Source organism: Sinocyclocheilus rhinocerous, unplaced genomic scaffold (assembly GCF_001515625.1).
Source record: "Sinocyclocheilus rhinocerous isolate Xijiao unplaced genomic scaffold, SAMN03320098_v1.1 scaffold2751, whole genome shotgun sequence".
In the NCBI taxonomy this organism is placed as follows: domain Eukaryota; kingdom Metazoa; phylum Chordata; class Actinopteri; order Cypriniformes; family Cyprinidae; genus Sinocyclocheilus; species Sinocyclocheilus rhinocerous.
In genome coordinates, this window is record NW_015629988.1 from 247,909 (window position 1) to 261,122 (window position 13,214).

The 13,214-nt window shown below is 37.9% G+C and overlaps 1 protein-coding gene across 4 annotated transcripts in view; it reads right to left on the bottom strand.

Annotated features, from left to right (window-relative positions):
* The window catches only part of nckap1 (NCK-associated protein 1), a 55,221-nt gene extending 43,782 nt beyond the window's left edge, over positions 1–11,439 (bottom strand). For 2 of the 4 annotated variants that reach the window (XM_016551545.1, XM_016551544.1), the window contains exons 1-3: positions 11,125–11,439; positions 4,846–4,863; positions 1,955–2,065 (exon numbers count right to left, since the gene is read on the bottom strand). In XM_016551545.1, the coding sequence (XP_016407031.1) occupies positions 1,955–2,065; positions 4,846–4,863; positions 11,125–11,232 (237 nt within the window). In that variant the 5' untranslated portion in view covers positions 11,233–11,439. The remainder of the gene's footprint in view (positions 1–1,954; positions 2,066–4,845; positions 4,864–11,124) is intronic. The other 2 variants (XM_016551547.1, XM_016551546.1) reach the window with 1 other exon arrangement.
* Positions 11,440–13,214: the final 1,775 nt, after the last annotated feature.

A 13,214-nucleotide genomic window follows, 5' to 3' on the forward strand; every position in this document is an offset into this window, starting at 1 on the left:
GCAGTCGAGTGTTTATTGTCTTTGTTTTATCATTCAAAACGTTTATATCTTCTGTTTACTCAGTTACAGCGATAACAATGCCTTTGTCCATATTAGGGATTTCCTGAGTCCTTTTCCTTCTGTGATACTCACGTGGAGTTTCTGCGTGAGGGCACCCTGTGGCGTCCAGTATGAATGAAACCGACATTAAATGTGTTTATAGCGCTAAATAATGGCCAATCCATCCTATTTTGGGTATTTTTTTATTTGCATTTATTTATTTTTAAGTATCGGTTCAGGCACTGGAACCGTTTTAAAAGCATTGATTTGGCACCGGTATCGGAAAAAAACCAAACGATACCCAACCCTAGCAGAATTGTGTCAGAATAGGTACTGACTCTGGCACTAGGATCTTGTTGGTGGAAAAGGGGTATCCGAGATAAATAACCAGGCGGAAAATGTACTTTACCCCAATAGTAGTACAAGTCATTTGAGTTGTGCACAGAAATCAGAAAGTGTAGTAGCAGGAATGCCAAACCAAAACCAGTAGAGGTGTGAATCTATGACACGCCTACATTCCTAAAGCAATATGGGCTGAACTGATGTAATTTCCTTACTGATAAACACCAGTAAAGAAGTGCTGACTGCATCTTTTCTCTGGGTTATATGGATTGATCCAGACAAAAATTATTCCACATTAAGAATAAATCCTATTTGTGGTCAAGTTAAGTGTGGCCAAAGGTTCCTGGAAAGACAGACAGATCTGGGAAAGCCCCTCTCATGAGGACATCATCTCATGTTCTGACCTAGTAAAGCTGACACTACATCAGACATTTTGAAAAAAAGGGGCTGCATGACTAAACATTGTGATTTTACAATGACCTCAAACTAAACCTCAATATTCCACAACCATAAGCAGTGATGTTTGAATCACTCTCTGGTGGTTGAGGAATGAGCACCATAGTAACCCATGAACAGCATGGTAAACATGCTTCAGAGATGTTCAGGGTTGTTGCAATGGCAACAAAGTGTTATAGAAAGGACTGGGCTTGGTGGGGTATGATGGTAATCAGATGGGAGACTAAAACTGCTGAAACAGAAAACAGATTATTGAGCACTTGTTTCATTACTACAACAACTGTCACCCAACACCACATCCACTTAATATTAGCACATGAGATATACAAAGCTGTATATATTTGTTAAAGATCTATAGTCATCATTTAGAGCAGTGGTTCTCAAACAGGTGGCCTCATCAAACTTTATATATTATAAATAAATAAATAATTACTATTAATAATATGTATACATTATTCATTATTACATATTAAAACAATATAGCTCTTATCTAAAATAGAATTCTAAAAATAAACAAAATCAAGATGTAAACAGAAATCATATTTCCCTCAATTACTGTTGTTTTATATGAGAACATACCAATTTTAAATGGAGAGCAGTTGAGTAGTTGAGCAGATAATGCCATTAAGGAGCCCCTTTCAGCATTTTTATTTCATCAGTAACACTGAGACTAGTGCAAAATATCTGCTATGATCCGGGTCACGGCACCAGATTTTAACAGAGGGGCATATTCTCTTGTGCCTTGATGAGTATTCTTAACATTATGAATTTTGATAGATCTGATATAATAACAGAAAGCATGGAGGAATAAACACCTTCCACTGACTGCTGAAAAACTGGGATGATCCTTGGTAAACATGGCAATCAAAACCTCATTTACTGATGCACCACTAAAAGCAGGAGAAAACATGCAATACTCTTTTTCATCACTTATATTGACTGATTAAAGTTGCTGTAAGAGGTTTTATAAAAACTATTTTAAAAAATCCACTTGCAGCACCTTTAATAGATTAAACATTGATTGGAATTCTAATCTAATACATGGGTAAAAAAAATATACTAACATCAACATCATAACATTCACTAAAGCATACTTGATTCATAAAATGAAACTTACGTTGTTGTTGCGTGTCTCGATGGCCGGGAATTTTCTGACGATGAATTTCACAGCTGACTCTAGGTTTTTGTCAATCAGGTAAGAAGGCTTTGCCTTGGGATCTCCACAGGCCTACAACGAACATGGAAAAACATCACTGCTAAACGTGCAACAGCTTGAACAGGACCACTGTGAACATGGGCAGAAAACTGACTGATATTCCACTGATCATGAAACAAAGATTCAAACTGTTCAGAGGCAGATCAGAGAGAATGAACAGTGTGGTAAAGTGCAGGGATTTGATCACAGTTAGAAAATGCAGTGGAAGAAATAAAAAAAGAGAGTCAGAATGTTGAGACTGAAAATAGAGATTAAAAGAGAAAGAAGGACAGATAGAATGGAAAGTAGGAATGGGAATCAAAGGGAATTTAATGGTCATAATGATTTTTAGAACCCTTTAGGAAGCACAAAATAATTGATTCAAACTATACTGTACTATATACCAAATATACTTTGTAAAAATATTAGATATATATTAGGCATGGGCCGGTATGAGATTCTGACGGTATGATAACCTTAGATAAAAAAAATATCACGGTTTCATGGTATCACGGTATTGCGATTACAGCTCTAAAATATGTTAGTTTTAAATGTCTGGGTAAAAAAAAACTTTTTTTTCCCATTGAACACATTTTATTTTTAAGAAACATATAGAACATTTTGGAACAGTAAACATGTCAGGCTAAATAATTAGAATAAATAATTAAATTCTCCTTAATTAAATGCAGTCACTTAAGTGAGCCTAAACCTGCAGCTCAACAATAATCAGAACATAAATTATTTTCCGTAAATTTTTTTTTTTAAATCCCTATAAATGAAAGAAAAAAAGGAGTCACTTAAGTGAGCCTAAACCTGCAGCTCAATAATCAAAGATATAATCAAACCATAATTTCAGTTTAAAAAAAACACGTAAAAAAACTGCGCATACCGCAGAAACGGTATAACGGGAAATTTTAGTGGTTTTGAAACCGTGACTTTTCCAAACCGCGGTATACCCTGAAACCGGTTATCGTCCCATGCCTAATATATATACATATTTTTGACTCATTTAACCAAATACAATAAGTTTAAAAGAGTAATTAGTTTGGGAATCGAACTACAACCAGTATGTATGATGTAATAAAAAAAAAAAAGTTGATTTTTTTTAAATCTCATTTTGTTGAGCACAGTGTCACAATCAATTAAGAATGCAAACACAAAAGTATTTTAGTACATTGTTTCAGTTTTGTTTTAAAAATGTTAACGTTCTGGATTCCCAACCCTAATGGAAGGACAGATAAAAAGGAAAAAAGAGGAAAAGAGAGAGGACAGAATTGAAAATGCTCTTCAAACGGACAAGGTGCTGCGTGAGAAGTTGGAGAGCAGTTAGTGGAACACAGACAGCAGTGTATGATCAGAAACAGTCCTGGAGAGAGAGAGAGCAACAGAGAGATGGTGGTTTTGCTGGACAGTGCGTCTGATTGGCTGGCTGTTCTGTAAGAGGTGAGTGTCTTACAGAGTGAAGGAGCTGGAACGCGCCAGTGGACGTGCAGCTGAGGCAGGGCAGTGTGTATGGTCACATGACACGTTACATGATGCTTTACATGCACCTATGGCTAACGCAGCATCGAACCTCAAGAACATTCCCAGTGTGCATGGCAACACACAGAGGCTCTGGGTGCTGTAAGACAACGTGTTTTTTTACAAAGCCCATTAGGTCGTTCCCAAAAAAAAGACACCGCATGGCTAGCAAACTGACGGGGGTTACGCGCAGGCCCTGGAAATAATGCAAACCGGCAGTTAGCTCAGGGTAACAGAGTGAAACCCACTAACATTAAATTTACATTAGCTAAATTACTCCCATGCCCACTGATAATTTACCACAGCCAATCACAGCGGAGTAAATAATTAAACCCACAGAGAATCTACACTACGCCTCAAAAACGGCTGGTTCTGTTCTTCCTTGTTCTTTATCGTAGTGACATCCAACTGGTGCTTTGCAGTTAAAAGCAAACTTGGTGAAAATAAAGAGGATGGTAAAAATAAAACAAACAAATAATGGAAAAATTGAAAATAAAATAAAAAGAAGCCTCATGCATTAATAATATTACCCCAACAAATGTAAGCAAAGGTTTGTAGTTACATATATTTGGCTGGGCGATATTAGTGAATCGGCCTATATTTACTTTTGTCATATAGTGCTAACTTAAATGGAAAGTGGTAAATAACAGTAAATAATTAACATTTTAGGAGCAATCATCTAAAAGTGAACATTTAATCATATTTCATATTGTACATTATTATGCTGAATGAAATTTAGGCATCACAAATGTATAATGTACAGTATAAAATATGGATAAACATGAATTGATTTGATGTTGACAAAAACTATTGATTTTTGCTTTAGCTTAGAATTTTAACATGAAAGAATTGTATTTTACTAAACATTTTGAATCAATGAAGTAAAAATAGCTGTTGGAAAGATAACTCCTTTATATATATATATTAAAACATAAAAATAAGTAAACCGTTTTAGAGCACATACATTAATAGACATATTGTCAAAATGCAGCAAAAATATTGAGATATAATTGAGAAATTGTTTAAGCTATATCGCCCAGCTCTCAACATCTGTAAAACTGGCATAAGTTTAGGATCGCAAAACAACAATCAAAACGAAACTCACTTCGCTAAAGAAATAGAAATAAATCGGTTTGGAAAAAGATTAAACAGAAGACTCCTGCAGGTGCTACAGTTTGGGAAGGGCCTTTTTTTGTGAGTTGCGTACAGAAAGATCATGGGACATGAAACTGGTAGGAGAGCGGGGGGAAGGGGGAGACTGAGATTTTAGGAAGGTGAAAAGCTGTGCAAACCTTCCAAACTTGTCCTTGCTGGGGAAAGCATTGTAACAGAAAGAGAGAAAATTACACATAAACACAGGTTCCAACGTCTACCATGCATGTTCACTTCAAAACAAATTAGCTTTGGGAACTAATTGTAAGTCGTTCCGGTTAGTGTGTTGGTTCGGGTCCTAAGGAGGGACGCAAGGGGTCAGTTGGGTCACACAGTGCATTGAGAGGCAGTCGTTCCCACAGCTAACATTGACACCATGCAGAATTCACTCCTCCGGGAGCAGGATCACTGTGGGCTGAGTTCAGAATTAACGTCCCATTTTCAAGAAAAGACCAGGAAGTTGGTGATTAGTCAAAGAAACATAATCCATGCAAGTAAAAGGGAACCAAGGTCAACATGTTCACAAAATGACTGAAATCAGATCTGAACTTAAAGAAAGACGAACAGAAACACACTGCAAGGATAGAGCGAGCAAACAAACAAAACAGACAAGCAAACAAAAATGTCATTATTATCTGTTTTATCCAATGCATCAAAGCATCTCATGCACAGAATAAGACCGAAGGGCCAATTACAGTGAACCGTCATTGATCTCAGACTGAATCTATTCTGGTCAAGCAGGTAAGTGTACTAGATGCTACATCAAGTAGTGCACTAAAGGGCTTTTCACACTTGAAATTGTTAACCCTGGGTCATCCTAAACCCCGGATAAACGGAATCCTGCTCATACTATACCTGGGGTTAACTGTTAATCCTGGGTATTCATTAACAGAGGTTTCACACTGTACATTCCTAAACCCCGGGTTAACGTTCTTATTTGCATATTTGCAGTGTCACTGTCTCGGATTGGACGAACAGCAGGCAACCTGTTTACACGCTTTCCGTCTTTTGACATTTCTTTCATTTCTCTCACCGGCGGCTGTTTACACGACGCACGTTTCCTGTTACTGACGTGACATGAGCCTCGCTGCTCAATTTCTGATTGGCTGTCTGTTGCCAAGCGTCCAGCAGCAACAAGCAAACACCGCTCTGTTTCACACTGAACAAACTTAGCACCGCAATGCAATGTTAACACAACACTGCTCTGGAGCAGGGTTTCATAACCCCGGGTAAAAAGCGGTGCTAACACCGCTTTCAAATTACAGGTGTGAAATGTTTCTTTACCCGGGGTTAAAAGTGGTGTTTAGAACAATGATAACCCGGGGTTAAGCGCAGTGTGAAAAGCCTATACATGTGCTTGTTCTTTTGAACTCAGTTTAACTATTACTCCAAGAGGTGTAGCTCTTGAAAGAATAATTCATTTTTCCTATGTTCTGGATCAGTTTCTATGGTCTCTTAAACCTTTTCACCAAAATGATGTTGGTGCCAAAACAGCCACACATAAGGCAATGTAACAGGGTTGTTTTGAGTTGCTTTGGTTGATTTGAGTTTAAGTCAGTTGATTTGAATCAGACAAGCAAGAATACACAACAAGCAAGCTAACATTCTATCTTTCATTCCATTTAATCATATAATATTTTATTGTAGTTTCAACAATCAGTGCGGTTTTTGAAGAGTGTGCATGTGCATAAAAATTCATAAGGGAACACTGTATAACGTACGAGGGAACCCGTGATGAATCAAACATCAAATAAAGCAAAATGACAGGGAACAAAAAAATAGTCAAGTAGTCATCAGATGCCATTTTCATTTGGAAAAAATTGCGTAGTGGGGGAAAGATGCTAATTTAAATGGATAGTTCACCCATTTAATATAGCTCATAGCTCACCCTCCACTTGTTCCACACCTGTATGACGTTCTTTCTTCGGTTTAACACAAAAGAGGATATTTTGAAGAATGCAACTTTCTTCAAAACATCTTCTTTTGCGTTCAACAACTGAAAGAAATTGATACAGGTTTGGAACAACTTGAGGATAAGTAAATGATGGAAGTATTTTCATTTTTGGGTGAACTACAACCCATTTGATGAACGAGTTTTATCATTGTACAGGAAACTCATCTCAGAATGGTTCCACGTTTGGGCACTGGCTTTGGCACCAGCATTCTGTTGGTGGAAAAGGGGTCTCTAAGGATTTCATGTCGAGCTAAACACACTGCGAGTTAAGAACGCACTTCCTGAGGTTGTTTCCGTGGAATGATTCTGCTGTCATTTCCCGTGGCACAGTTTTGCTACCAACCTATATGCTAAATTTAACCAATTCCAACATAATTCAGCTCAAGTCGTGTTTAAAGCAAAGTCAGTGTAGACAGTTATCAGCTTAAATTGCACAAGCAAGATAAGAGGTGATTATGCCCATTTAAGGTACAAACTTATACAAAAAAACAAACGTCATATTCTATTGGTTTAGATAGTAGCCGTTACAAAGCAAAAATAGCAAGAATAAAAATGTGAGTGTCATGAATTCAGAATCAAAAGGACATCTAAAACTCCCTCTGTATCCACCACAATGCAACGTAGATCTTACAGCACTCAATGCAATGCCTGCCAGTTGCTAGGCAACAGGACTACCAAAAGCATGTATTCCAATTTCTAGTCCTGTGGAAAAGCTATTTTTCAACTAAATTTGACAGAAAAAAATACAATATGAAATAATGGGCAATAACACTGAACTGGTTCGGTCAAGTTTCCCACAGTGCTGTATTCTGAATGGATATGGTGCATGGGAGTACAGAAGAACGACAGAATATGACTAATATTGGGTTGACCCCCGATGACTTGTTTGAATGAACGAGATCAGATGTACACGAGTGACATCAGTGGGCATGGAGAGACAGGCGGCACTCTAGAGACCTTCCTGCGCTCTAAACGGGCATCACACACACTAATGAATTCACATCACATATCCGAGTGAGTTCACGGCCAGAGGGAGGAAAATGCTAACAGCGCTGGTCCTCCACTAGCCCACTTTCTGCTGTGATCTGGACTGCTTCCATTACTGCTAGCCTCAATGCCAAGCCTTTCTCAAAAACCTTAGAAAGTGGCTTTATTGGCCAATTATTTGAACATGCAGACTAGAACTGACAGGCTTTAATTTGTGTGTGATGTTTGCATGATTCAAGATATTTCAAGCCCCTGACTGCTGAGGGAATCTTACGAAAACATGTCCAGCTCACATTTCAACAACATTAAGGGGATATAACAGATACAACAATATAAAAAGAATGTTACTTCATGACACTGAAGCACTTTCCTACCAAATTCACCTTTGTGCACTGTTAAAAAAAAGAAATAAAAACAAAACAACATTTAAAAAAATAAAAAATAGGGCACAATGTGCATATTAATATGAGAGAAAATATTAATATTAATATAATATTTTCCATATAGTTTTTTTATACAAGTGTTTTATCTGTATTTTAAATTTTGCACTTCATTGTGTTTTAGGGTTAAAATAAATGTCCGTAAAATTAATGGATAATGTCCTGGAAGAAAATTACGGTTACATTTTTTGAGGCCAGTTAACAATTTGGCCTTTTTCAGATTATCAGAATCAGTCTGTCTGATTATCAGACACGAGTCATGACATTTGTCAAAATTTATTATCATCATTTTTAACAGATATTTTTTCCCTGTAAATATTATGCAAAATAAGCACTTAAATTAAAGGGATAGTTCACTCAAAAATGAAAATTACCCCATGATTTACTCACCTTCAAGCCATCCTAGGTGTATATGACATTCTCTCTAGCTTCTGCTAACTGTCATACACGCATTCACAAGAGAGTGGCGTCCAGTGGATGACGTAAGCGTAGGCAAGCGCGGTAGTGACGAACGTGGAAGCGCAGAGGAGAGAGCAAAACAAAACATCGGTCACGAATTAGTAGTACAAAACGAGGATTTGTAAAGAAAAATGTCGGAGGATTTCAATAGGCTTGTTTGAGATGAGCAAAATCTGCGCAGAACCGATCACCGGTGATCACCGCGAGATGCATGCCGGTTAGAAAAGTGTCCGAGTTGCGTCCGACTTGCTCTGATGTCATGCTGACATGTGCCAAAAACTCTCGAGACGGCTGTCAGATTGTGCAGTCGGGCGCAGTTGCTCTCCACCGACTGCGCTGATCAAAAGCATGATGGGAAACGACTGGCTGACGACACAGCTTAATGCTCATTGGTTCAGACAACCGTGATGTTGTTTCTCTGCTAAAATGTTTTATTTTTTATCTGATTTCATGTGATTGTGTTTAAATTATGCATGAATATTCCCAAACACTATAACAGTGCGATCTCTGTGTGAGATGTGATTGTTGTCATATCTCGATAAATATCTAAAATACATGTTTGTATTAAAGTAAAAATGAATGATAAATACGCCTTTCGTATGGAACTAAATAGCAAGCACTTTGAGTGTCTTGTTTATCATAGCTATTTTAATATAAAAGCAACAGAACTGAAATGATATCATGTTAATCAGCAACACAGCGCGTGAGTGAGAATAACGCGATATCCGCCTTTGATCTCGTAGGTATCTGTTGTGCTTCGAGAGGTCAGAACTGTCCGTCTTGCCTGCACTAATTTCACTCCTCCCCTCACTGCAGCCGCCTCCTCTCGCCTTCATTTCAGGCGAGGAGCATCTCAAACAAGCCTAATATAAGCCAAGAGGACACTGGTTTTCCTTTGATGTAAACAAAACTTGTTTCTCGCGAGACTAGCATATTCTCACCGGAGTTTATGCTACGCTTACGTCATCCGCTGGACGCCCCTCTCTCGTGAACGCGCGTACGACAGTTAGCGGAAGTTAGAGATTAAGGTTTATAAAGTTGTAAATATGGATATTTTTCTTAAATGAATCGCATTGCTTCAGAAGGCCTTTATTAACCCCCCGGAGCCGTGTGGACTTCTTTTATAATGGATTGGTTCAATTTTTTGGACTTCAAATTTTGGGCTACCATCCACTCTCATTATAAAGCTTGGAAGAGCCAGGATGTTTTTTAATATAACTCCGATTGTATTCGTCTGAAAGAAGACAGTCATATACATCTAGGATGGCTTGAGGGTAAGTAAATCATGGGGTAATTTTCATTTTTGGGTGAACTAACCCTTTAATTTTAAGAATTTTATTTGATGTCATTATATTTGTTTAGTGTGGACAGACAAATTGCCTGTCACTTGATTTCTAACCTATTTATGACACGGTCTCACAAAAATAACTTATATAATAAAAAAAATAAAATAAGCATTAAAGCATTGAAACAGATGCTATCATTAAGTATACTTCAAACTATATATATGTATATACATACACACACACACACACATATATTAGAAAAAAAAATTTCTTCTTGCATTAAAATAATGAGAATTTGCAGGGAAAATGTGCTTAACTGCCATGAAAATAATGTCAATGCTAAACATTGTAGCAAAATATCTTTTGATTTTGTGGTGAAATATGATCCAGACATGTTGGTGTTTCTATGATATTCAGCCAAATATGTTTAATATCCCATAATCCCAACCCATAGTGCCTCTGATTCTTAAATCACAGATCAATGATTTCTTATTACAGCTCAGCAAAATCAAACAATTACTTTTACGATTAAAATCACTCTTCAATATCAAAAGGAATTGATAAAATAGCAATACTGCAGAACACAACTGTCAAACCACCATCAGACCCTGCTTCAGAAACCTACAGATCTGACATCTGTCAGACATGCTCTGGACTTCAGGCATGAGAGCTGATGAGCTGAAGGAGTGAAAGGGCTTGGTGTGCTGTTTTCAACACACCCACTGTCATATCAAACAGAAAGATTCAATTTATCCAGCACTGTCAGGCAACTACCAACTACCCACAATTAGATCTTTGTAGAAACTCACGCTTTCAGAGCGGAGATGTCTGGATTGGATTATCCGCCTTTATAGATGGGTCATTATAAGTGCTTTAAAAGCTGGGTCACGGTGAGGTTCTAGTCTGGACACACAATATTCACAGGCCTTCTCAATCATGGCTTTGTGCACTTAGCCCTGAATAGACAGTGCCAGTACATAGATACATAGCATGGTATCTTGCTTTATGATCGTAGGGGGGGGTAAAACTAGGACATTAGCCATCCTCACCTCACCATTAAAAGAATCATTACTAATATGCATTAGATCGACTCGTTTCGGCTGGAGATTCACTAACCCGAACTAAATCTCATTCAAAATGAGCCGGTACATTGATTTATGGCTGTATCGCGTGCGCACACACACACGCACTCAATCAATCAGGGCCTGGCCTCATCAACCCCGTGTGTGTATATATGTGTGTGTGCCTACTGCAGTTCTCTGAAACACACATGCATGAAGCGCTTATTCTCACCTTCTTGATGTTGTAGATGCGCGTGAGCATCCCAATGCCGCGGTCGTTGAGTATCGTCAGTTTCTCCGCCAGCTTCTGCTGGCTCGGCTGCAGCGCGCCCCGAGACATGGCTCAAACGACCGTTAAAACGAGCTAAATCACAACCCAACGGATTCCTCGTGTAGTGTTAAGGGGTAAGGTGCCAGATCGAGTTGTGTTTTAGTGTTAAAATTCGCCCATATTACGGGCTTGAGGCGCGTCGTCGGGGATGTGTTTTTTCTAGGTGTTGCCCTGACGGCCAGAACGAGGCTACTTCCGGCAACGACGTCACTGCGTCACGTGACTGCAGCCCTCCGCCCCCCTAGTGCTGTTGTTGAAAAGATGTGGTTCTTTGAAGTTATTTTGAAGCTAATAATTTTATTTGGTGAATATCGTAGACATAGATGCAAATATAAATCGTTTCCCAATAACGTTTTTTTTATTATTTAAAGTCTCAGATTTTTTTAGTTAAGAAATCATGTTAGAGTTGAATAACTAATGATTAGGAAATGCTCTCATGAGTGATGCAAAAAACAAAGCTTTTCAATCTCTGAATCAAATGAACCAGTTGCTTCGCCAAATGATTCCATTTCGAAACCTCGAAACATCGCGCTCTGGCGAAACCTGCTGATCAAAATGTTGTAAAAGCAACGTCAACAGCCCAAACGTGCATAAGGCACATTTGACAAATTTACAAATCACAAATGTTTATATGAAAGTGTAATCTACCAAATATAATTTACATTACCATTTAATATATGAAGTGTCTGTATAATCTGTTGTTTTATACATTTGTAGTGCTTGTTGGCACATTGGCATTTAGGCCAATTAGAAACAATTAACTATAACTCTAAAATGTATTAAAGTCATTAAAACTGAACCTACATCATAAAACTGACCCGAGATAAGAAAAAAATCAGATTTTTTTGTGGTGCTGCCGATGCTGGGGATCCAGATGCTGAAGTTTTACCCATTTTAAAATGTGTAATAAGACTGTCACGTCTAATTACTGTTGATGCACAGTAAAAGCAGCAGGTTGTTTGACAAATGACCACGATATGAGAAATTTCATTTCATGATATCTAAATTATATATATATATATATATATATATATATATATACAACGGTACATAGTTATTTTTATATAAAAATAAAGAAGCAAATTACAAACCATAAGACAAATACAACAAACTCATTTTTCTAATACAGTAGGTTTAACATGTATACATTAATTTAACATCTTTTGTTGATTGATTAACATTAATGAGACTGACATGTATTCAATTAGGCTGCTGTCCCTTTAAGACCGAATGAATGTAAGATACTGACACATACAGTATCTGGTTTTTACCTGTTTTCACCTGTTTACGTTCACTTAAGCCATAACCGACTTTAGTGTATTTACGTAAGATATTCCACACGATGGACATTTTGACAGCTGTGTGTGTATTAACCATAAGACAAATACAATAGATACAAATTAAATATTAAATACACTCGTTTTTCTAATACAGTACATGTATACATCTTTTGTTGTTTGATTAACATTAACGAGACAGACAGTAATTTTATTTAGGCTGCTGTCCCTTTAAGACCCAGAGCCGATCCTCCCTATATGCAAAATAGCAAGTTGCGTAGGGCCCCAGAAACACCAGGGGGCCCCCTTGCTCTCAAAGATGATTTAATTTTAGTTTCTTTTTTAATTTGGCCAGCGGTCATGAAAACATGGATTATCATTTATTTTAATGCGGTGCGCTGTCGCCCTTATACGTAAAAATCAGTTAAATCATGTAATGTGAATGTCCTACAGTCTTGCTCCAGACTAAAAAAAAGGAGTTGAAAGCGTACCGAGCAGCGGAATAGACACTGTTTCTCAAGCGCTTTCCGAGAGCGCGATTCGAGACGGAGTGAAACACGGACAAATGCGTTTCATTCATTCGTTCCAACGTGGCGCAGGACGTGAAAATGACAACTGCGTCGGCTGAAACTAGCAAAAAACACCGCATTGCGCCGGGTGTATAGGGCCCACTGTTTCTCAAGCGCTTTCCGCGAGCGCGATTCGAGACGGAGT